The 25,000-nt window shown below is 46.4% G+C and overlaps 1 protein-coding gene across 17 annotated transcripts in view; it reads left to right on the top strand.

The window, feature by feature from the left end:
- Positions 1 to 25,000, top strand: part of prdm16 (PR domain containing 16) — a 253,625-nt gene that overhangs the window by 109,362 nt on the left and 119,263 nt on the right. For 11 of the 17 annotated variants that reach the window (XM_046343585.1, XM_046343589.1, XM_046343598.1 and 8 more), the window contains exon 3: positions 21,758 to 21,811. The exons of 5 other annotated variants lie outside the window; for them this stretch is intronic. In XM_046343585.1, the coding sequence (XP_046199541.1) occupies positions 21,758 to 21,811 (54 nt within the window). The remainder of the gene's footprint in view (positions 1 to 21,757; positions 21,812 to 25,000) is intronic. One more of the 17 variants, XM_046343584.1, reaches the window with a different exon arrangement.

Raw genomic sequence — 25,000 nt, 5'->3', positions numbered from 1 at the left:
GAACACTTCACGGATGCATCCTGTGGTGAAAAGTACGTTGTCAATCAGAGCTGCTGTTTCAGATTTTTTGCTTGAATGGAGTGTGGCCCGAGTGTAATTGCGATTGCATTTTTCCCCAGTAAGGAATAGTAACACGTGTTGTAGGAATAGAACCACTGACAAAAAAAATGAGTTTGTGTGACAGAATATGGGATTCAAACCCAGCTTGGTCTTTGTCAATGCCTTACTGTTGTATCAGGTAGAGTGAAAGAGCACACTGCATCCTGCTGCCACGTAATGGGCCTTGCCTTTTTTTAGTCATGGTTTGCTTTCGACGGTATTATAGTGCAAGTGCTGATCATCAGACTGAGAAAATAGATGTTTTATGACAGCGATGCTTGGCCATAACTCATTCTCTTCGGGAGAGTGCCACTCCATTTTAGGCGCAATCAAGCGCCCCCAATGTACCTGAGCAGATTGCATTGATTAAACATAAACCCAATGCTCAGGGGCTTCCTATGCACAGTATGCTACCTCCAGTGTGTGTGTGTGTGTGTGTGTGTGTGTGTGTGTGTGTGTGTGTGTGTGTGTGTGTGTGTGTGTGTGTGTGTGTGTGTGTGTGTGTGTGTGTGTGTGTGTGTGTGTGTGTGTGTGTGTGTGTGTGTGTGTGCTCTCTCATTCCACATACTCCCTCGCTCCAGCCCTCCGTTCCGTGTTGGCGGCGCTAAGCTACACAGCTATGCTAATGTTTTCATTTGCACAAACCTGCTCAAGCAGGTACTAATGAACTGCGTTTACCGGCAACGCGCGTGATGAATTAGTCAATTAGCTATACTGCCACTTTTTTGTTTCATATTTTGCTCTGAATTATGTAAATGTGCGCCGTGTAATTAATGTTTTTTGGGGGGGGGGGGCTGCTTATTATGCGAGGTAGAAATGTATTTGGGACGCATGTTCCCCTGTTACCGGGCACTCTTAGATGACGTAGGCGTGTCTTATCCCTCATGTCTTAAAGCGAACTGTCCTCTTTCTCTACTCACATTCTTTATCACTTTCCATGAAGTACATTTCTGTCATATGTCCTCATACTCACATACATATAATGTTCCATAAGGTTCTCTATAGTAATGTTATGACACGGGTCTATCCGGGATCGGAAAGCGGTTATAAAACTCTGTGCAATGTTTTATAAACCCATTCAATGGTCCCCCTTCGCCCCATCCCACTCCACTCAGCCACAGACTGCATTCCTTTAGAGCTGGTCTCTTCTCCACTCCTCCCCTCCCTCCACCCCTCCATACAAAACGTTTTGATTTCCAATTAGCCCCCGAGAAGAATCGCTAATTTGCTGCAGCCGAGACAGGGCCTTGACGTCTCAATCTGCAAGGTGTCAGTGCGGTGAAAAGGCGCGTATCACACACACACACACACACACACACACACACACACACACACACACACACACACACACACACACACACACACACACACACACACACACACACACACACACACACACACACACACACACACACACACACACACACACACACACACACACACACACACACACACACACACACACACACACACACACACACTACCCCAGAGAGACAGAGAGGGAGTGAGAAAGAGAGATAGAGAGACAGGGAAAGAGAAGAAAGAGAGAAAGCCAGAAAAGAGAGACAAAGTGAGAGAAACCGAGAGAAGGGAGGAAAATGGTGACTCTTTCTTTTGAGCGGTCGACCAGACGAGGCAAGCTGAAGAGAGGGGTGAGAAAGGGAGAGAGCCCTCGCTCCCCTGCAGCAGCAGTAGTAGCGTAGCCCGCAGCACCAGATTGCCTGTCCAGTCCCGTGGACGGTCAGTTCCCCCACACAACACACACATTGTCCGGGCTGCCAGAGGCGCTGGGCTCCTCTCCTCAGGGGGCTCGCCGGGCTGCACACATTAGAGATACTTGTTAGCCTTGGCTGGTTGTCTGTATACAGTATGGTTCAGTACAGAGGGAGAGGAGAGGGATTGAGAAATTGCCAATGGAGCCACACAAAAAAAAATGTCATTGTATGCTCCGAATATAGGCTGGAAGGATGAGCTCTGATCCGAGAGATACACTAACCCCATAAATGACACTTTAGTTTAGACAGTGAAAACAATGTGAAGAGGTCACGCGTATTGACTCCATTTTGGCTAGTGTATTCTCTATTCAAGTTTGCTGTAAGGAATTATACTATAATATTATCTTTTAAATATGAGTTGGGAAACGAGTGTTAAGTTTTGTGAGACAAGATGCTGAGGGAATGAATATTTTGGACTGGTATTGGTTTTGGCCGGGTATGAGTGTCTGTTGAGTCTGTCAGTCGACGCAGGTCTCTCTCTCTCTTTTATCTCTCTCTGTCTCGCTCGCTCTCTTTCTCTCTCTCTTTCTTTCTCTCTCTTTCTTTCTCCCTCTTTTCTCTTTCTTTCTTTCTCCCTCTCACTCTCTTTCTCTTTCTTTCTTTCTTTCTTTCTCTCTCTCTTTCTCTTTCTTTCTTTCTTTCTTTCTCCCTCTCACTCTCTTTCTTTCTTTTCTCTCTCTTTCTCTCGCTCTCTTTGTTTGTTTGTTTGTTTCTTCCCCCCCCCCTCTCTCTCTCTCTCTCTCTCTCTCTCTCTCTCTCTCTCTCTCTCTCTCTCTCTCTCTCTCTCCTCTGTTCCCTCACTCCATGGGAAACACTGAGCAGCAGCCCATGCCCTATCTGTCTATTGGCCTGTAATGGACACTGAGGGGATGGGCCAGCCCAGATTGCTCCCTGGGCTCTGATAAAGTGGGATTCCTGTCTGGCACCCCAAACCCAAACAACATTAGTGGCGCTGTTTTCTGCGTCCCCTGTGTACACACACACACACACACACACACACACACACACACACACACACACACACACACACACACACACACACACACACACACACACACACACACACACACACACACACACACACACACACACACACACACACACACACACACACACATGCAAATGAACACGAACACACACACATCAGGCAACAATATCTGTGTGTTTTTTTGTATGTCTTTCTCCGCCCTCTGGCATGATGGAAACAGTAGCAGACTGACCCTCCCCTAGTTTGCCCCCCCGCCCCACTACATGTCTCATGTCCAGCCCCCCTCCCTCTCTCACTCAGAGCCCATCAGCAGTGGTAGTTGTGTATCTTATCTAGGCAGGGCGGCCCAGCTAGGGGATAACACTGTTAACAAGGCTAATGTGTGGCAGGAGTTGCAGAGAGGAGAGCTGCCCCTCATCACCAGCAGTGACTGAGCAGCTGGGGTCAAGGGCCTTTGACATCTCACTCTAACCCTGTACCTCCCATACCGTCTCTGTCTGTTTCTGTCTCTCTCTCTCTCTGCCTCTCACACTGCACACACATACCCCCTCTCCCTGTGTCTCTGTCTCTCTCTAACTCTCTCTCTCTCTCCCGCTTTCGTTCTCTTTCTCTTTTTCTCTCTGCGCTGGTCGTCCAATATTAACATGGTGAAAAGAGGAAGAAAAGTCTCCCACCGCAGAGAGAGCCCTGCAGACTGAGCGGGCCTTCTCCTCTCCCTGTGCCTTGGGGGGAAAGACTTTTGTTATTTTAGAAAGCACACTGTTCAAGATTAATGTCAGCTAGAGGAGTGTGTCATCGGTCTTTAACGACGGTGCCGAGGAGGCGAATAAAGCCCGCACTGTGCTCTCTCACGCCCCGGACGGACGACTTCTCTCTCACCACGTCTTGGCTCGCTGTCCAAGTTCCCTCCGACGTGCTCATCCATTACCCAACGCTGAACGACCGACACCACAGAAACCTTAGCGCGCCAGAGTCGTCGTTCAAAAAGGGCTCAAGCCATTTCACTCTGTTTTCGCTAGTTGAGGCGTCAGAAGTGGCACAAGCGTTGGTGTCCTCAGTCGCCGACACAAAAACAGCAAAGGTCGGGGGGCCTTCGCAAACATTTTCCGCACTGATTGCTCTACTTACATGACTAATGGAAAGTTCCAGTTCGAGTCATGACCATGAGACAGCCACCATAAAGCGATCCATCAGGCCGAGACAGACAGTTATAAACCAGAGTTCAGCTTCTAAAGAAGTGGATCCCTATCTACCTTCCGTCACGCCTTTTGAGACACGGAAACAACACGGACAACAACCCTTCTCAAGCCTCGCTCATGCTTTATTTACGACACTAATTGTCACAACGATAGCATATTTCCATGACCCCACTGATTATTGATAACCAGTTGTCTCTTTGGAGGTTGAGGACAGTCTCTGAGGACGAATTGCAGGCCCTCCTCAATGTCAGGAAAGTTCTTCCTGATAAGTGGCTCGTCGATAAGCTCGGGACAGCAATCTCTCTGGCGGAGATCCTTCTCGCTGACGGGGCAGTAAAGTCCTCCTAAAGGTGTCCTCTTATCTCCCTGCTAATAAAGTCATTTGTGATGAGCCCGAAGGTCAGCCAAGCCTGCTCTCCCTCCTTTCCGATGCGTATCTCTGCAGCAGATGCCACCTGTGGGAGAGCCGAGTGATCACGACCCGTCTCGACTGGAAAGCACATGTGGTGCTTATATTCTCTGGCATGAAATCTAGGCGGCCCTATACGGCTTTGGGGGTGATAGTGGTGTATTAGGGTCATGGACAGGGTTGGGTTGTGATGGTCTGTCCGTCTGTCTGAGAACTTGACTGAGAAGTGTTGAACTACAGCTAAGGGGCAGAATTCCATTGCAGTACCTCACAGATGGATGAAATCCACTTGTTGTTGGACTATGTGTCTCGTGGTCTAGGATGGGTAGTGTAAAATGAGAATAGAAGTGACAGCCGTAGCTGGTGGTTCCATGGCCATGCTGGAGCATGTTCCTGTAGGCCGTCCCTTTCATGACCTCGGTGACTCATCAATGACATGTCGACTCATCACAAGCAGGGAAAACGCGTTCCTTTTGTCCAAGGGAGTGTGACTGTCTGTACCCCTATCTCTGATCTTCTATGTCTTATTTAATGACTGTCCCCAACCACCTCCAAGGTCAATCATAAAGTAGAGAGAAAGAAAATAGTGAGAGTCTCTCGTCTCTCAGGGGACGTGTCTGTTGTTTTGGGCCAAGCGGGCGCGGGATCCCACGTCACCGCCAGGTTCGTCTTACCGCCTCCGCTCGCTCCTCCTCGCTCCTCGCTCCTCGCTCTGAGTAAACAAGACAGCAGTGAATCATGGGGATGCAATGTCCCGGGACGCGGCCCCCTAATCAATTACATTAGCCGCATCAATCATCTCACCCTGACGTTTATTGTGGAGGTGATGGGTTGATCCCGTGGACTTGGAGACAAGTCCTTGTGGTGATAAACGTCGCTATCTCTGGAGAGCACAGATAAATAGTATGCCGAGAGAGAGAGAGAGAGAGAGCGAGAGAGAGAGAGAGAGAGAGAGAGAGAGAGAGAGAGAGAGAGAGAGAGAGAGAGAGAGAGAGAGAGAGAGAGAGAGAGAGAGAGAGAGAGAGAGAGAGAGAGAGAGAGAGAGAGAGAGAGAGAGAGAGAGAGGAACAGAATAAACACAGGCGAGGGGGAATGACAGAGACCCGAGTGGTTGTTATCACGTTGACGCCGGATGTCCCACAGATCACTTAACTACATACGTCATCTGGAGAGAATCAGTGAGCACACAATGGGCTTCCGTTTGTCTCCTTTAGCGCAAGCCTCCGTAAACGTTTAGTAATGGCTGTTTCAATCCCGAACGAGGTTCCGAGTAGCACTGAAAGGTTTAAAGATGAGTTGACGAACTTATTAAAACAGATGCCCTCAATTCAATCTATTGCAGAGAGGTCCATTTTGAAACGTCCACCGATTGACTACAGGAGAGTTTGTTGACTGAACGGTGCACTTGTTTATTTATTGCTTTTATTTCTAGGATATCGAGAGCAATAGCAACCTGACAACAGATTATCAGCTCGCTACATGAAGCAGATGACCAAAATCTCGCCACCACGACATACTAGATATCCAATCGCCATGCATGCAGCGATTCTCATTGGCTACCACAGCTATGATCTTGGCACTGTGTGGCCTCATCAGCCACCGTAGTGGAGTAAAACGAATTGGTGTGTATCACCAGACAGCGTCTCTTGGCTGTAAAGCAGCTGACTTAACTCCTTTAAAAAATACAAATAAATGTTACGTTCCGAGTTGTAAATAATCAGATTGGACGCTCATCAAATCGCCAGGGTAAACGGTTGTGGAGCTACAGTCCATTTCCCATACACAAGCTCCTTTTTATGGCTTTATCTCCAAGTCGGCCTCGAAATGATACAAATTTATAGCTATTATAGCTATTATGCTGTTATTTCGGTTGGTATTTTTATCACTGTGTGCTTGTACTGCTTCAATTATCATCAGAGGTAATTGTGTTCGAATTGAACTTGAAATGATGGGAAATGCAATAATTTGAGTTTGATTGCGAGTAATTAATAGCGCTTTCAAAGCTGGACAGACTTTCTAATGGTGCAGATAGCTGACTGAGGAATAATCTACATCTTTCCTACAGTCAATGTGTTTGCTGATAGAAATGTGAAACGTGTACAATATAACTCAGTATACCAGAAATACACATCTGCAGATGTAGGTTGTTCATTTAAGCCAGTTTTCTACAGCAGGAAAATAATCATGTAGCATCAGGAAAGGTCAAGGTCAAAGGTCAATTATTTTGTGGATTATAATTCATGGACATTTTTGTAGGGGTTGATAAAGGTTTCGGTAGGTTGAAATGACAAGCTTCAGAAGCCTTTTTCTGAACCTCGAATCCACATTTACATTTAGTTCTCCTGCAACGCAACAAGGTGAACACATTAAAGGCTTTACCTAAAACCAGAAATACCTTAAATAGTTCCATACATTGAAACTAGTTAGGTGGAGTTATCATCTCTCTCTCTCTCTCTCTCTGCAGTCAAAACCGGGTCACGTGACCTGTCTTTACGTGCTGTTAGCAATGCTCTGTAGTCAGTTAAAGAGCGATTGAGAAATCTTGAGAATTGTGGACAAATTCTTTGTTTTACTGAAAGTGTACGGCCGAATGAGCTATTTTTATCAAAAGTACTGTACGTTCTGAGCCAGGAAATGTATACTGTACATTTACATCTAAAAAGGTTGAAATGATTTTCTTAATGTTGCCGACGGCAACAACAGCGGAGATGGTTAACAACTGCGCTTATATACGCTCTCGTGGGTTGAATCCCTTTAACTAAAAACTATCCTTTATTAATAATCACAGATGCAATTTATTTATTTTATTTGTGGGGGGGGGTGAAGACCGTAGCTTAGTGTTACAGATTAGTTATACGAAGTAAATGTGTCTGACAATGAAATACTTGCTTCTGATTAATAGAACTACTGGAGGGCTGCCAACGTTTGCTATCTGTAAAACATGTTTTATGGGCATGGGGCTAAAAGTAATTATATTGTTGGGATATTCATTGGCTGCTATCGACAGTAGGGGCGGGGTTACAAATACACAATAGGACAGACTACATGCAGCCAAATAGGACAGGTGGTTCCTGGGGCCATGTATTTCACGCAACGCTATACTATACAGTTGTTAAAAACATGAGATGTTGCCATGCAAATACACCAAGGCTATACTCTACAGTTGTTAAAAACATGAGATGTTGCCATGCAAATACACCAAGGCTATACTATACAGTTGTTAAAAACATGAGATGTTGCCATGCAAATACACCAAGGCTATACTATACAGTTGTTAAAAACATGAGATGTTGCCATGCAAATACACCAAGGCTATACTATACAGTTGTTAAAAACATGAGATGTTGCCATGCAAATACACCAAGGCTATACTATACAGTTGTTAAAAACATGAGATGTTGCCATGCAAATACACCAAGGCTATACTATACAGTTGTTAAAAACATGAGATGTTGCCATGCAAATACACCAAGGCTATACTATACAGTTGTTAAAAACATGAAATGTTGCCATGCAAATACACCAAGGCTATACTATACAGTTGTTAAAAACATGAAATGTTGCCATGCAAATACACCAAGGCTAGCCAACATATCAGACATGGATAGATTATGCTTATGGAGAACAAAAAGGGTGTCGTTGCGATCCTAACGCCTTGATCGCCCCGATAGCGGCATGGCGCAAAATAGTACCCAACATCATCTGGATATGTGTGCACCAAAAGTCCAACATTCACCTGCTTCCATTTCTGTCAAGCCGTCTACGTGTACGGCCTGATGCATGCGTTCGATAGATCCATCGTACGCACCACACAGAACGCACTGCGACTGCAAACGCAGCGCTCCATTGGAAATGAATGTACTTCTGGTGTACCAAAACACAATGACGCTGTCGGTGTGTTCAGGGAGTAAGTCATTCAAATGCAACAACACCTTTTATTTGTCTTCTGTCTATTCTGGAATGTACGATGATACAATTACTGTCTATGGTATCCTCAACCAACATATGCTAACCGGCATAGCGCCTAGGCTACAACACAATAAGAACAACTCAAACTAATGATTAGACTAGCTACACACAGTTGAAGTCGGAGGTTTAAATACACTTAGGTTTAAGTCATTAAAACTTGTTTTTCAACCACTCCACAAATTTCTTGTTAACAAACTAGTTTTGGCAAGTTGGTTAGCATATCTACTTTGTGCCTGACACAAGTCGTTTTTACAACAGTTGTTACCAGACAGATTATTTCACTTATAATTCAGTGTATCACCCTTCCAGTGGGTCAGAAGTTTACATACACTAAGTTGACTGTGCCTTTAAACAGCTTGAAAAATTCCAGAAAATTATGTCATGGCATTAGAAGCTTCTGATAGGCTAATTGACATCATTGGGTCAATTAGAGGTGAACCTGTGGATGTATTTCAAGGCCCACCTTCAAACTCAGTGCCTCTTTGCTTAACATCATGGGAAAATCAAAAGAAATCTGCCGAAAGTTGTAGACCTCCACAAGTCTGGTTCATCCTTGGGAGCAATAGCACGCAAGTATAAACACCATGGGACAACGCAGCCGTCATTCCGCTCAGGAAGGAGACACGTTCTGTCTCCTAGAGATGAACGTACTTTAGTGCGAAAAGTGCAAATCAATCCCAGAACATCAGCAAAGGACCTTGTGAAGATGCTGGAGGAAACAGGTATAAAAGTAACTATATCTACAGTAAAACGAGTCCTATATCAACATAACCTGAAAGGCAGCTCAGCAAGGAAGAAGCCACAGCTCCAAAACCGCCTTAAAAAAGTCAGACTACGGTTTGCAACTGCACATGGGAACAAAGATCGTACTTTTTGGAGAAATGTCCTCTGGTAGAAAATAGAACTGTTTGGCCATAATTACCATCATTATGTTTGGAGGGAAAAGGTTGGCGGCTTGCAAGCCGAAGAACACCATCCCATCCGTGAAGCACGGAGGTGGAAGCATCATGTTGTGGGGGTGCTTTGCTGCAGGAGGGACTGGTGCACTTCGCAAAATAGATGGCATCGTGAGGGAGGAAATTTCCGTGGATATATTGAAGCAACAGCTCAAGACATCAGTCAGGAAGTTAAAGCTTGGTCGCAAATGGGTCTTCCAAATGGACAATGACCCCAAGCATACTTCCAAAGGTGTGGCAAAATGGCTTCAGGACAACAAAGTCAAGGTGTTGGAGTGGACAACACAAAACCCTGACCTCAATCCTATAGAAAATTTGTGGGTAGAACTGAAAAGGCATGTGCGAGCAAGGAGGCCTACAAACCTGACTCAGTTACGCCAGCTCTTGTATTAGGCTACGGTGTGAAAAACCGTGCAACTGACATGTATTTGGCTAAGGTGTATGTGTAACAGTATAACTGTAGTCCGTCCCCTCGCCCCGGGCGCGAATCAGGGGTCCTCTGCACACGTCAACAACAGTCACCCACGAAGCATCGTTACCCATCGCTCCACAAAAGCCGCGGCCCTTGCAGTGCAAGGGGATCCACTACTTCAAGGTCTCAGAGCAAGTGACGTCACCGATTGAAATGCTATTAGCGTGCACCACCGCTAACTAGCTAGCCATTTCACATCCGTTACATATGTAAACTTCCGACTTCAACTGTACCTCTGCACGCTAGCTTTGACGCTTTCTCTTCTCCAAAGCGCCGCTGTGTTTTGGCACGGAACCAGATCCAGGCCATGGGAATGCAGAAGGAACAGCTGTGTCTTTTTGAGTTGTCTTCTGTGTTTTGTTACATCATTTCCGGTTGTATATCTTTTTTTGAAGAAGTCACCGTCGATGAAGTGCTAACTACACACGTAGATTTGCAAGATTGGCTGCAGTGTTTACATCGTTTTTCCTGTTTTTTTTATCGCTACTAGAAATGTTCTGCATCTGTCTGTATCTTTAAACGGAAAAGAGTGACATTTTGTGCCTTTTCCCCTAGATTTCTTATATAAAGTGCAGACAGCGACCGAACACCAGCTTGCTCTTGCTGGCATCTGTTTGGATTTCCACTTTTCAGAGCTAACTTTAGGCTACCTGGGATAAGTCTTCAAACTTTTGAGCCGGCTCCTTCTCCCCCCCACACAACCCCACACACCCTCACCCCCACACACACATCTGTGACGTCAAGCTCCAAATAAGGGCATATACATCACAGAGTTGCCCCATGACAGCGCACATGAGCAATTGTTCCTATCTCCGCTGTTGCTGCAGTTGGCCCTGTAACATAATGATATAAATAATCCCAATCGTTTTAGGTTGAAAAGTACACATTTCCTGACTCAAAACTGATAGTACTTTTGATAAAAAATAGTTAATTTGGCTGTACACTTTCAATAGAACAAAGAATTTATCCCAAATTCTCAAATTCCTCAATCGCTCTTTGATTGACGACAGAGCAGAGCTAACAGTGCACAAAGACACGTCACGTGATCCCCTTTTGCAGCTTTCCAGTTCCAGGCTGCAGGGAGAAAAAGAAGGCCAACTCCGCCTAACTAGTTTCAATGTATGGAATCACTTAGGAAATGTTGGATTTTAGGGAAACTTCCCCTTTAATATCCAACATCTGTAGCACTCTGGTGTCTCTTTGAAATGTATCCCTGCGCGTCCTGAGTCTTGGGTTACCACCACAATACACACACAGGGCTGCTTGCCTTCCTGTTGTCGATGGCCTGGCTCATGTCTGCAGAGTTGGAACAAGGCCGGCCATTCCTCTCCCTCTGTCATGGAGCTGACAGCTGCAGGACTCTCTGTCATCATGATGGAGATGAGCTGGCCAGAGGGGAGGACGACACACACACACACACACACACACACACACACACACACACACACACACACACACACACACACACACACACACACACACACACACACACACACACACACACACACACACACACACACACACACACACACACACACACACACACACACACACACACACACACACACACACACAGCATTCTCCAATCCCTCTGAGGATTCATCAGTTGGCAGACAGGAACACAATTGTTCATCTGTAATTTTGACCTATTAACCCCAGACACCGTTATTTCTATTTTAGGTGATCCTCAGTCTGTTCAGTGTCTAAAGACAATATACGTCTATTCTGAACCCCCATTACAATGGCACCACTCTGGTCCTGTCCCCTCCACCTCAACATGGAACATGGAAAAAGATGCTTTGTCCTTCAGGTACATGTCTATTTCTCCCATATCCTATGGGGCGGGATCTATGGCAGTGTGCTTCTGGCTGGGTCAGACTCATTAGGGCACACTGTAGCAAAACAGTCAATTATTTCAGTCCCTTTTCTTCCGTTTTGTGCCTAGTGAACATGACCCCGGTGTCAATAAATTACACTGTCAAAATGTGGCCCCAGGAGAGAGAGAGAGAGAGAGAGAAAGGGGGAGGGAGGAAAGGAGAGAGGGAAAGAGGGAGAGAGGTCTGTGCTCCTACAAACAAAAGATGTTCTGACATTACAAGCTGTTCGCTGTGGCTCTTGGAACACGCGACACCCTTACTTCTCTCCAATTGATGAGACGACGTTGTCGATCCTTTTACGGGGAGGAAACACACGCAACTGTAAACATTTGTCAGGGGTCAGGACAAAAGGGCCATTGAGAGACCGAGAGAAAGAGACTGGGGAACTGGCTATACTGTGTTTATGGTTAAAGAAGGTATAGCGACGAGCCGTAGCAGAGATGTCCGGGCGCTACAACCAACCAGGAATTTAGACATTCATAAAAAGTGCTCTGACCAAGTAGACTAGTTCCCAAGTGCGTCAGCATTAACACTAGAGCCGCCGGGCCTTTCAGCCTATAAGTATTCGCTAGAGAACATTGTCACGCGGCCCTCATTAGCATACGCCTTGCCTTGATGACACCCCCCCTTCCAGCCAATGACGGGTCAACATTCTAACAGTCTAATAAAAACATTTCATATATGATGACAGAATAATAATGACTTGGTTGTGTCTTAGGTAACATTAGAATATGAAAATATATATATATATATATTTCAAAGAACACAATAGCGTTTTCATTAGTTCACAGTCACAATGGCCACAGTTCTTCATCATCACACTATTGCCGTGAATGAAATCAACCTCTTCATCATTCAGTGAGACCTAATTGAAATGAAATTGTGAAGTAACATTCACAATGATCCGTTTTTATGGCCCATTCATCCATCTAGCCCACGTCATTAATTCCGTGAGGAGAGAGAGATGTCCCACAGTGCATTTATTTGTGTGGAGAGAAGAAAATGGTTAAAAAAAGCTCTTAATACCTTTCTGCTCGTGATTTCAATATTCTGACAACTGAGCAATGTAAAACACAAACAAGGGAAGGAGCAGGGCTTTATTCTTTTTTTAAGCAGATTTTCATTTATTTACTAAATCAAACTTCAGTGGCTGTTGGCCTATGGCGGTTCTAGTGTTAAAGATAGCCGTGACGGGAATGAAGTTGTCGTCAACCTCCCCCCATCACTTAAATGGCTATATTATGTCTTTCTGGGACATGCAACAGTGTTTTAAGCAATCCTTTCGCTCCTCCTGGGCTCCTCACCTCCCCCCTTTCCCCCATCAGACTTGACTAGGCGCAGCCAGGCAGGAAATACACTGGTTGAGGTATTTATTTATCTGGGGAAGAAATCTCATCATGCAGTCATTCCTCGTCTCTCTCGACTTGAAGGCATCATCTAGAACTGACCCCGGCTTAAACCCCAAAGCACAAAGAAAGCGCTTGCTTGTGCTCCCCGACCCCCGACCCCCGACCCAAATATACAGTACGCGCACTTAGCCCCAACTCAAGGGACACCTTTCACTTTCATGTTAGGGGCCCCAAGTCTGCCCTTCCATCTTCTCCCTCCCTGTCCTCCCCTCTCCTCCCGTCAATATGTGGAAAAGCTACAAGCCCGTATCGAAGGGGAGGGGAGCAACCGACTAACCTTCAAAACCACCCCACCCTTTCCCCTAAGTGTCGAAATTTCTCCAAAGTTAGTGTTAGTGTACTTTAAATACCCTTCTTCTCTTTGCGCACTCTCTCTCTCTCTCTCTCTCTCTCTCTCTCTCTCTCTCTCTCTCTCTCTCTCTCTCTCTCTCTCTCTCTCTCTCTCTCTCTCTCACGAGCCCTCTGGCGAGCAGGATGGACTTGTCAGACCAGCGTGAGGCGCGATGTAAGGAAAGCTCTTTGCATATTTACACCGAAATATGCAAAAGCAGTAAATATTTATCCGGGCCCAATAAACAATACATCATTTTGCCAGGCGTCTTCCATCATCACATGACAATATACCCATGGCCCGCTTCCAAAAACCTCTTCCGATGACAGATCTGGTCTCTTAAGTAGGTTTATATGTTCTTCTTTGCATACAAAGGGGTCCCTGGTTTGAATTACAGGCTTCAATGGTTTGAGAGAGACATTTGACCCAATGTGTATTCCTTCACAGACATACATCTCCGAGGAAAGAAATTGAGATGGGAGAATACTGGAATCCAGAAAGCCAATATCAGATTGATCAGATTGAAGCATGTTGCTAATGAAAAACATGTTGCTACCTATACCTCATACACTACCGAGATATCCCATCTTTCAAACTCCATGTTTGCCAGCAGAAGTGAAAAGCGTCTACGTATCATATGGATTGACTCTCGACCCAATTTATGCGGCCTACAGGTCAAGCTCTAAATCTCTCTCCGACGCCCCCCCCTCTCCAATGCCCCCCCCTCCTGCGTGTTCCAAGAGGCCGTATGTGATCATTATAGAAGAGGTGGAGATACCCCCCCCCCCCCCCCCCCCAGCCCGACGACATTTCGATATGCCGCAACCTTATCAATATCAGACACAGAAGATGCCATATATCATGGTGTGAACGCTACCCCGACCAGGATACTGCAATCCTCTTAGCCACCAAGGTAGCATTATTTATTGGTCGGTGACCATGCGGCTGTCAAAGCATCTGTTGGCCGGAGATCTATCGCCCCTCCCTTATTCACTTATGATTATTACTGATCATCCTCCCAAATGACTTATCAATAAAGTGGGCCAGCCGGCTAATTTATCGCTATGGCTCTGTCGATATGAGGTTCTGCGTCGCGGCTTAAAAGGATAGAGGCCCAATGCTAAGGTGATGGATGAGGCGCGAGGCCCGTATGAAAATATGACCCTTTTAATACGTTTGCTCCTGTGCTCTCTCTTGCTCGCTCTCTTTCTCTTTCGCGTTTTTAACAACTCTGAGGCACAACATCGATTTCTCTCTCTCCCGGCATTATAAAATAATGTACCACTGTCAAGGTGTATTTGCTGAGCAAGTGCGGACCGTGAACCCTTCAGCGCTAATATTGTCCTGAAGAGAACAATTCACTCCAACAAGAAGTTGAAGAACGCAACAGGAGTTCAGCCTGTCAGTGTACACTTAGTGAATATTAAGCTGTGGAATATTAGCCAAATAAATCATGCTCCTATGTCGCTTGTATGGGTAATACGTTGATATGAGTCATACGAACCATTTAAACAATAATGCAGCTCGTCCCGGGTTTTATTGAAAAGCACCCGTCATATTTTATTGTGACATTTGCCCGAGCATAAATCATGGGGACTCTTAAAGGACTCTTAAATGACTCGTTGCTCGTACTGCAAACACGCCTGTTGTTTGAGAGGTGGCCGCACAATGGCAGCGCGTGTTTGACAGATCTGCCCTTTGTGTTTTCACTCTCTATCTCTTGGAAGGTTTCCGTTCCGCCAACTAACGCCTGGCCCGTCCCGGTGCGTTGGGTAATAACGCTGTTCGCTTTGGCCCCGTCAAACCAATCTCGGATCTCTCTCACCTTTGTGTCGGGCCCAGACAATAGGACTAGTGCGTTCCTCTGCCATCCGCTAACATGGTCTGTATGCCTTTCTCACATTCAGCTGACAGCCAAAGTGGAAGACGTTGATAAGGCTATAATATGGAATCAAACAATGCTAAGCTGGGAGCCATTATGTTTAATTGCCCCCCCCCCCCCCCATCAATAGCCCTCGGAGCACTCTGCTATCAGGACTGCCTTGATGTTTGCTTTGGCAGACGGATTCAAGCCCTCAGCTTATTAAAGTCTTCATAGATATATTCTATCAGAATGCTGTCTAACTTCCTGGTATTTAGCAGGGAGGATTTCCCCCCTTTCCTCCCTTCTCTCCATCCTTCCCTCCTTCTCCGTGTTCTTTCTTGAGCAGGCTCATTGTTCAAATATGTTTTAAGTAGTGATAGCGCCGTATCTGTTGGGAAGTCCCAAAATAGCCCCTTTACACCCAACTGAGGACAAATGACCCTGGAACACAAACTGAGTCCAAAAGAACCCTATCCAGTCAGACAGTATCCTTACTCAAACAAGATTCAACTGATTAGAGAGAGAGAGAGAGAGAGAGAGAGAGAGAGAGAGAGAGAGTAAGAGGCTGGGAGGCTAGGAGAGAGAGGCTGGGAGAGAGAGGCCGGGAGAGACAGAGAGAGAGGCTGGGAGAGAGAGGCTGGGAGAGACAGAGAGAGGCTGGGAGAGAGAGAGGCAAAGAGAGAGCAAGCCTGTTTTGGTCCAGGGCTATCAAAGCGATATCAGAAGTGTAGACCTCATAGGAAAAGACTGCAGACTAGTGATATTTTTCTTGAAGCGTGTCGGCTGTGAAGGGTTGAGAGCGGCTGGTGCTGGAGAGAATCACAGTGATTAATTTGCTGCAATCATGTTTGACATGATAGTTAGTGCCCAGTTTAGACGGCAGAGCAGTGAAAACCAGAAAGAGCTCTCTCTCTCTTTCTTTCTCACACACACACACACACACACGCACACGCACACGCACACGCACAGGCACAGGCACAGGCACAGGCACAGGCACAGGCACAGGCACACGCACACGCGCACGCGCACACGCACACGCACACGCACAGGCACAGGCACAGGCACACGCACACGCACACGCACACACACACACACACACACACACACACACACACACACACACACACACACACACACACACACACACACACACACACACACACACACACACACACACACACACACACACACACACAGGCACACTCAGCCGTTTATTATGCAGTGGGCGATCGCACCGCGGAAGACCGCATCCGTGCTAATCTATAGGTCACGAAATCAATAATGTCCCGGCATTGCCACAATTAACTCTTGCCAGCTGGAGAAAGTTCTCAATAACTGCATAGCAAAACTTCCAATTTGTGGCTTTCTTGGTGTGGCTCCTGTAGCCAATGGGTTGTCAGTCTGTCGGTTCAAAAGGCCTTGAGGTCTGTTTGCTGGTGTTTCTTTTTGGAAACTTGTGGCTTCTGACATCCATAACCATCCATTGGCCGTGTTGCTATATTGCCTCATATTATCCAGACTTGAGGAGAATTGTTTTTGGCAACGAGTGCCAACATTTTCCGACAGCGAAAACTCTGAAAGGGATCTTTTATTTTTGTATTTTTGTTTCTGTGCTACTGGTGTACATCTGGGATGCGCTAGCCTTTGTCGCTGATCCCTGAGTAGTTTAAGCACTATCGGTAATTCCTGGACTCTCAATAAGTGGGCTCACAGTTTCCATAGTGATTGTGTCTTGCGAAGTGGTGCAGGGGTTGTGAAGGCAAACGACCACGTGGGCTTTGTGTAGGGCCTACGCTGGACAGCCTCTCAAGGGTAGGGAGAAGAAGAGGTGCTAGAGGTTCTGGAATTAACCGGGCCCGATTTTCTCCATGTGTGCCTGGTTGGCAATGGGGGGGGGTGTAACAATACAGCAGTCCCATTCGCCGAGGAGCTTCTTTACACTCCACACCTCGCCTTGCTTACTCATCATGGCATGTCACACAAATACACACATGCACACACACACACCTAATGAGGTTTAGACAGTCACCGCGTTGGAATGATTCCGCAGGTGGCTGCACCTTTCATCAAGAACCGTGTGTTTACGTTTGAGGTCATTTCAGGCCCATAAAAAAAAGGCTTTTGTGCCCAGACACACACCTTCCACTGTCTCCATGACACCGGTGCTATTTGCCATAGTTTCTCTCCTCGTCATGTCCATAAGACCTATTGACAAGTTAGTACAGGTCAGCGTTAGACTAGTGCAGATAGGACCACAAGGGTACAATGTGAAACCGCTCTGTGGAGGGATCCAGAAATAAGCTCACCTCTGTTTTGAGTGTTCCGTCTGACGCGGAGAAAAGTGACTTTGAAATGGTGGTGACACGGGCAATAAATCATGTGCTGGTGTTAGTCAGGAAGGCCAATCACTTTTTCCCCTCTTCTAATTAATAGGCTATTTATTTGCTTGACTGGGTCTCTGTAAGGCTGTGGAGAGTGTGTGTCTGTGCGGGTGCCTGTGTGTCTGTCTGCGGGAGCTGAACGAGACGGAGGGAGAGAGAGGCAGACTCGGGCCTTGCGCATCACACCTATAACCTCATGCGTTCCAGCGCAGGAGACCCCGTTCACCGCGGCTCTTCGGAGCAAAGCACACAGCGACTTCAACTGAGGTGTTTTTATGTTTATTCACTTTATAAGCAGCTGGTTTTCCAAGCTCAATGCAAAACGAGAACAAAATATTTTCTCAGAGACTCACGTTGAGATTTGGAGCGAGCCAGCCGAGAATGTAAAGGGGGAGAGGAGGGAAGAAGTGGGTCTAACCCAAAAGCTGAAAGACATTCAACCGTCAGTTTAACTGCTTGTGTCTGTTTGCATGTCTCCTACAGTTTCGGGTTACTCTCGCACAATTTGATACATACACATATTTATGTTTGGCGTGTCGAGAGGGTGTTGGGGAGAGGGAGAGAGGGCCTAACCCTGTTGGAGTGCCTGGTAGCGTTTTGCAGAATCAATGAAGCTGTTACTTTGTAAACTGTTACAGCTGGCCTCCATATATTACCATAGGGGGAAGGCCCCTCTCGCCTCTCTGTCTACCCTCTTCCTCTTTTCTCTCTCCCTCTCTTTCACCTATCACTCTTTATCTATCTCTCTTTCCTCTCTCTTCTTTCTCTATCCTCTCACTCTCACTCGGTCTCAATCTTTCTCTTTCTCTCCCATTCTCTCTCTTCCTCTCTTCCATTATCTGCGTCCATCACTTTTAAGGGCTATTGTCAGAGCACAATGTGAACAGGATGGCCAGGAATGTGAAGGAGGGTTCTTCTTATCAGCACCACCACACACAGAAACGCGCAGCAACACACACAGCCGCTTGAACACACACAAAACACATACACACACAGCCGCTTGAACACACACACACACACACACACACACACACACACACACACACACACACACACACACACACACACACACACACACACACACACACACACACACACACACACACACACACACACACACACACACACACACACACACACACACACACACACACACACACACACACAACTGAGTGTTGCCCTTGCTCCATCTATCTCTCTTTCTCTCTCTCTCTCTCTCTCTCTCTCTCTCTCTCTCTCTCTCTCTCTCTCTCTCTCTCTCTCTCTCTCTCTTGCTCTCTCTCTCTCTCTCTCTCTCTCTCTCTCTCTCTCTCTCTCTCTCTCTCTCTCTGAGTGAATGGCTCTGGCATTGCCCAAAGCTGTGCCTCTGAGCAGTTTCCCAGCACTACAGCCATTTATAAACACACACCAAGGGTGTATTTGGATGCTGTTGTGTGTGGTGGGCTTGAGGGGGCTTACGAGTTACACATGGGCTGTGGTGGACCAAATACAAAGACCCCGGATCGCTAGTTTAAAATAGTGTCATTGAATTGCGCCGCCGGCTGACGTGATTTTGTTTTTACGATGGGGGATGGCTATGACAAGGCTGAGGATTAGATTCGAGATGTAAGTGTACTCGTGTAAGTATCTGTGGTGTAATTGCTTCCATTCAGTGGGCTGGGAGATCCACTGACAGCTTAATGCAGTGAACCGCAGCTTTGGTCCACTGTCTGTCTGTCTGCAGCACACATGGATGAGTCTTCAATACAGATGTCTGAAATGGCAGTCTATGGGTCCTGGTCAACAGAAACGCTCTAAAGAGGGAATAGGGTGACCTTTCGGATGTAGAGCACATGGACTGGATGCCAGTCTCCCTTGACAGGACATGGGAGACACTGAGACCTATTGGCAGAACGAGATTGGTCATCATTTAACCAAATGTGACCGACCGGCTCGATTCGGTCTCATGCACCAAAACATTTAAATGATTATATATATCGATTAATGATTATATATAAAAATTGGATAAAAGTAGAGACAAAGGTAGAAAATGGTATATCATACACTGCAGTTGAGGAACAATGGGAAAGTTATTCTGCTTTGAAAGTTGATCTACTTGTAACCTCATTTTTGAGAAAATGGCCTTTGAATATTTTGGTACGACTACTGTAGAGCTCTCCTTTGTCTACGCCCATTTAGCGTTGTTCACACCCTCTTTAAGCTTTAGCCCCACCCATCTCTTTAAGGGTTGATCCGAGCGTTCTGTCCTAACAGCAGTCAAGCACCCCAAGCTAACTGGCTAACGTTGGCACAGAGAAGAGCTCACTAACCACTTTACTCAGCCTAGCAGAGCTGGTTAGGCTGTTTTTATGTTATCCAGAGCGTTTGGTGACGGCAACTGTGCTGCGGGCAAATATTTAAGCTTTTTTTTGCCAATGTTTACCGACACGGGCCATATTCAACAGGTGTCGAGTGTTCTTAAGTTCGTCAGATATTCTGCGCTCTGGCACACTCAGACGAGAGCGCTCTGAAATCAGAGTAAGATAGCCAGAGGGAATTTACCAGCTACGTCTATCAACAGTTGTCACAGTGACATTCTATTGAAATGGTTACTTGCGTAGTGGAGTCTTTTGTTAAGACATGTAGCTAGCTAGCTAAACAGTGAACCAAAATCCCAACTGATGATGTTACTACCCTGCATGAATCTGCAGGTAGCTAACCGACCAGGTTCAATGTGAGCTAGCTAACATTAGGCTATAACTAGCAACGCAAATGGCTCTGAGATACGAATAACATGACAACACAGATCCTACACGTAACGATTGCTGCTCCTGTGAAGTGGTGAGGCGTGACATACGCCTCGTTCCCTGAATCGAGTCACAAATGAGATCCCTTTCAGGTCTCTTTTCTCCGGAGCCCTGTATGGCCAAAAGGCAGTGGCATAATCATGCACACACACACATGATACACGTGACCATTAAACCTTAAGAGGTTTGGACATTTACAGTCATGTACTTAGCAATTGCACATGTACAAGTAAATGGGTCTAGGGACGGGAAGAATCGCGTGTTTGTTGGGCAGAAACGTGCCAGCGCCTATAGGACCCCGATCCGGCTTTACCGTCCACACAGACCGTAATCTCTCTTTGAGCAGGTCTATTCAATGTGATTCATAAAAGACTCCACTGTACGCGCCAAATAATCCCCCCACAGTTTCCCCACATCAGATTCCAAATGAGATAACTGCTCGGGAACACAGACGCATACCCCCCCCCCTTCAAATCATCGAGAACATTCAAACGTTAATATGTCAAGTTCAATATACGGTACGGAATTACCAGTGCAGCCCCACACAACACACCCTCTGTTGGAGAGAGGTGGGGAGGATAGGGCTGGTGCGTTGGGAGGGGGGGGTGCTTGAGAGATGTGTGTGTGTGTGTGTGTGTGTACGCGCACGTGGGCCTGATAATCCCAGCTAAACTCAGACTATGGATGGTTTCCCCTCCCTAATTCCCAGCCATGAATGAGCCACTGTGAGAGAGAGAGAGAGGGGGGAGGGTTGTCATTATCACTGTAACCATCCCTCCTACCTCTTCATCATTCCTTGCTTCCTCAACTTGATGCGTTTCAACCTCCAGACACTGGCAGCATTCTCCCCACAGCCTTTCTGAGTAAATATTGCTGGAGGCCTAATTCCACATCTCCTTTCCTCTCTCTCCCCCAAAGCTGACTGTCTCAGCGAAATGTCCTGTTATGCTGAAGGGGAGGGGAGATTACAGACAAAACGGAGGCATTTATTGCAACAGCTCTTAAGTGGTGTGTGGAGGATGTGGTGGGTGGTAACTCTGTAACTCTGTGTCCCCTGGTCTTAGTGTGGGTTAACGGTATGGAGTCCCCCTGCCCATAAGCAGATCACCACGGTCATGATTAATAGAAGAGGTTACGGTTTGGTCCGAGGTTGTTCAGAGCACCATATGTCATTGGAATTAGGAGTCTGTTATTTCTGCCGGAGCTGAGTTGTAAAAAAGTGTTTGTTTGTCTTCTTCACAGCAGATGCTGAATGACCACGAGGCAGCGTCCTCTCCGGAGAGCTGCATCAAAAAGGTGAGCAGATGTATTGTTGTTGTTCAACTATTTCTGTTTGGTTGACCACTGTCACCCACACACACACACACACACACACACACACACACACACACACACACACACACACACACACACACACACACACACACACACACACACACACACACACACACACACACACACACACACACACACACACACACACACACACACACACACACACACACACACACACACACACACACACACACACACACACACACACACACACACACACACACACACACACACACACACACACACACACACACACTACAACTGGAATTCCAAATACCTCCATTTCAGATGTACAATCCATGTCACATCACATATTATAGATATACTGTATATTCACACTCAAAGTCAAATGTGAATGACTGCCCAGTTTCCCATAGCCTGACCAGTGGATTCTCCTTCATTGGTCTTTGTGTTGTCGATACGTCCCACTGAACGTGGCACCAGCGCCCACGTCTTTATGAGGTGATACATTTATTGAGGAGGCGGACCGTTGGCTTTTACGGCCAGTGTCGCCGGGTCACGGCACAAAGGGAGCGAGAGTTCAAGTATAAACTTAATGGCGCGTGAAAGAACAATGGCTGGGGACATAGAAAAATAAGGGAGGGAGGGACACATGTTAAGAGAATCAATGGAAACTTACATCGAGTGGACAAAACATTAGGAACACCTGCTCTTTCCATGACACAGACTGACCAGGTGAATCCAGGTGAAGGCTATGATCCCTTATTGATGCCATTTGTTAAATCCACTTCAATCAGTGTAGATGAAGGGGAGGAAACGAGTCAAAGAAGGATTTTTAAGACTTTAGGAAATAGAGACATGGATTATGTGTGAGTGCCATTCAGAGGGTGAATGGGCAAGACAAAATATTTAAATGCCTTTGAAGGGGGTATGGTAGTAGGTACCAGGTGCAACTGTTTGTGTCAAGAACTGCAACGTTGCTGGGTTTTTCCACGCTCAACAGTTTCCCGTGTGTATCAAGAATGATCCACTTCCCAAAGGACATCCAGACAACTTGACACAAATGTGGGAAGCATTGGAGTCAACATGGGCCAGCATCCCTGTGGAACGCTTTCGACACCTTGTCCATGCCCCGACCAATTGAAGCTGTTCTGAGGGGGCGAAAGGGTGTCCAGCTCAATATTAGGAAGGTGTCCCTAAATGCGTTGTACACACAGTGCATAGCCATGGCCCACGCACTCCAGCTGTGTCCCAAATGGCACCCGATTCCCTAGTTAACGGGCTACATTTGATTTAGATTAGAGTTTATTCGTCACATGCACAGAGTCGCAGATGTAATTGCAGGGTACAGTGAGGTTCTTACGTTCCCGGGCTCCAACAGCGCCGGTCGAAAAGAGACGTGAATGAAACAAACAGAATACTACTAATGATAAGACTGTTGACCAAGGACTATGGGGCTCTGCTCAACAGAAGTGCAGTGTATAAGAAAGAGGGTGCCATTTGGGACTCAATTTGTTGACTATAGCTCCAACAGTACGAAGGATGAATAGGGGTTAAGGGGCTTCTCTGGGTTTTATAGCGTTGAGCCGTTAACCGAAAGGTTGCTGGTTCGAATCCCCCTGAGCCGATGTAACAGTATAATTTTAAACCGTCCCCTCGCCCATACCCGGGCGCGAACCAGGGACCTTCTGCACACAACGACAACAGTCACCCTCGAAGCATCGTTACCCATCGCTCCACAAAAGCCGCGGCCCTTGCGGAGCAAGGGGAAACACTACTTCAAGGTCTCAGAGCAAGTGACGTAACCGATTGAAACGCTATTTAGCGCACACCGCTAACTACGCTAGCCGTTTCACATCCGTTACACCGACTAGGTGACAAATCTGTTGACGTGCCCTTGAGCAAAGCACTCCACCCTTATTCCTCCTTAACCCTAAGAGCATTCGTTAAATGACTAAAATGGAAATGGGTTGTAGGGTGTCACTGGTTGGTGAACTTTGAACTCGGTTTCACTCAAACGCCCCAGACTATTGAGACGCAGACCAATGCATTCCCTCTCTTCTTCAGTCCATTTTCTTCTGTTTGGTGGCCCCTAGTGATTACGTCCCTGAGACCTCTGTGCTCGACCCCTCATCTAAACCTTCAACATGAATCCATTTGTGTCATGATGAAGGTCTTTCAGTTGGCTTTTCAAAACAATACGCAATCCAATGTTTAGCTCTGGTCTCAACTTCACTTGACCACCTTCCCAATGGCAGGTCCTACACTGCCTCAACCCACACAGATGTTTCAGACGCACACACACACGCGCGCACACACATACGCACACAGGCATGCGGACACATATGGATACACCCACACACGGACGGACACAGTGAGTGGGTATTGATGGGGCCTCATTATGCTCACAGTGTGCTGCGGTGGGCCCTCATCATGCCATAGTGGACTGCATGCTACACCGTTATGAATATGAATGACATTATGCATGAGCCTTTCCCCAATGACATTACTCATTCATCAGTGTAGTACACACACACACACACACACACACACACACTTCCCCTTCCTCCTCCTCTCTACACCACACAGTGGGCTATTGCTGTGCTTGATTACTGGAAAATGCAAATTGATTCGCAGCTCGGATACAGCCAGTCAGTGAAGTCAGTGTAGGATAGAGTTCTGTGTGTATTATATTGAGAGGGTTCTGTGTGTATTGTATTGAGAGGGTTCTGTGTGTATTGTTGGGTAATGTGTGTATTATATTGAGAGGGATCTGTGTGTATTATATTGAGAGGGATCTGTGTGTATTGTATTGAGAGGGTTTTGTGTGTATTGAATTGAGAGGGTTCTGTGTGAATTGTTGGGTAATGTGTGTATTGTATTGACAGGGTTATGTGTGTGTTGTATTGACAGGGTTATGTGTGTGTTGTATTGAGAGTTCTGTGTGTATTGTAGGGTAATATGTGTATTGTATTGAGAGGGCAATGTGTGTATTATATTGACAGGGCGATGTGTGTATTGTATCGACAAGGTGATGTGTGTATTGTATCGACACGGTGATGTGTGTATTGTATCGACAGGGTGATGTGTGTATTGTATCGACAAGGTGATGTGTGTATTGTATCGACAGGGTGATGTGTGTATTGTATCGACAGGGTGATGTGTGTATTGTATCGACAAGGTGATGTG

The sequence above is a fragment of the Oncorhynchus gorbuscha genome, linkage group LG03 (genome assembly GCF_021184085.1).
Source record: "Oncorhynchus gorbuscha isolate QuinsamMale2020 ecotype Even-year linkage group LG03, OgorEven_v1.0, whole genome shotgun sequence".
Lineage (NCBI taxonomy): Eukaryota > Metazoa > Chordata > Actinopteri > Salmoniformes > Salmonidae > Oncorhynchus > Oncorhynchus gorbuscha.
The sequence above is the reverse complement of the archived record's forward strand: the minus strand, read 5'-3'. Positions and strand labels throughout refer to the sequence as shown.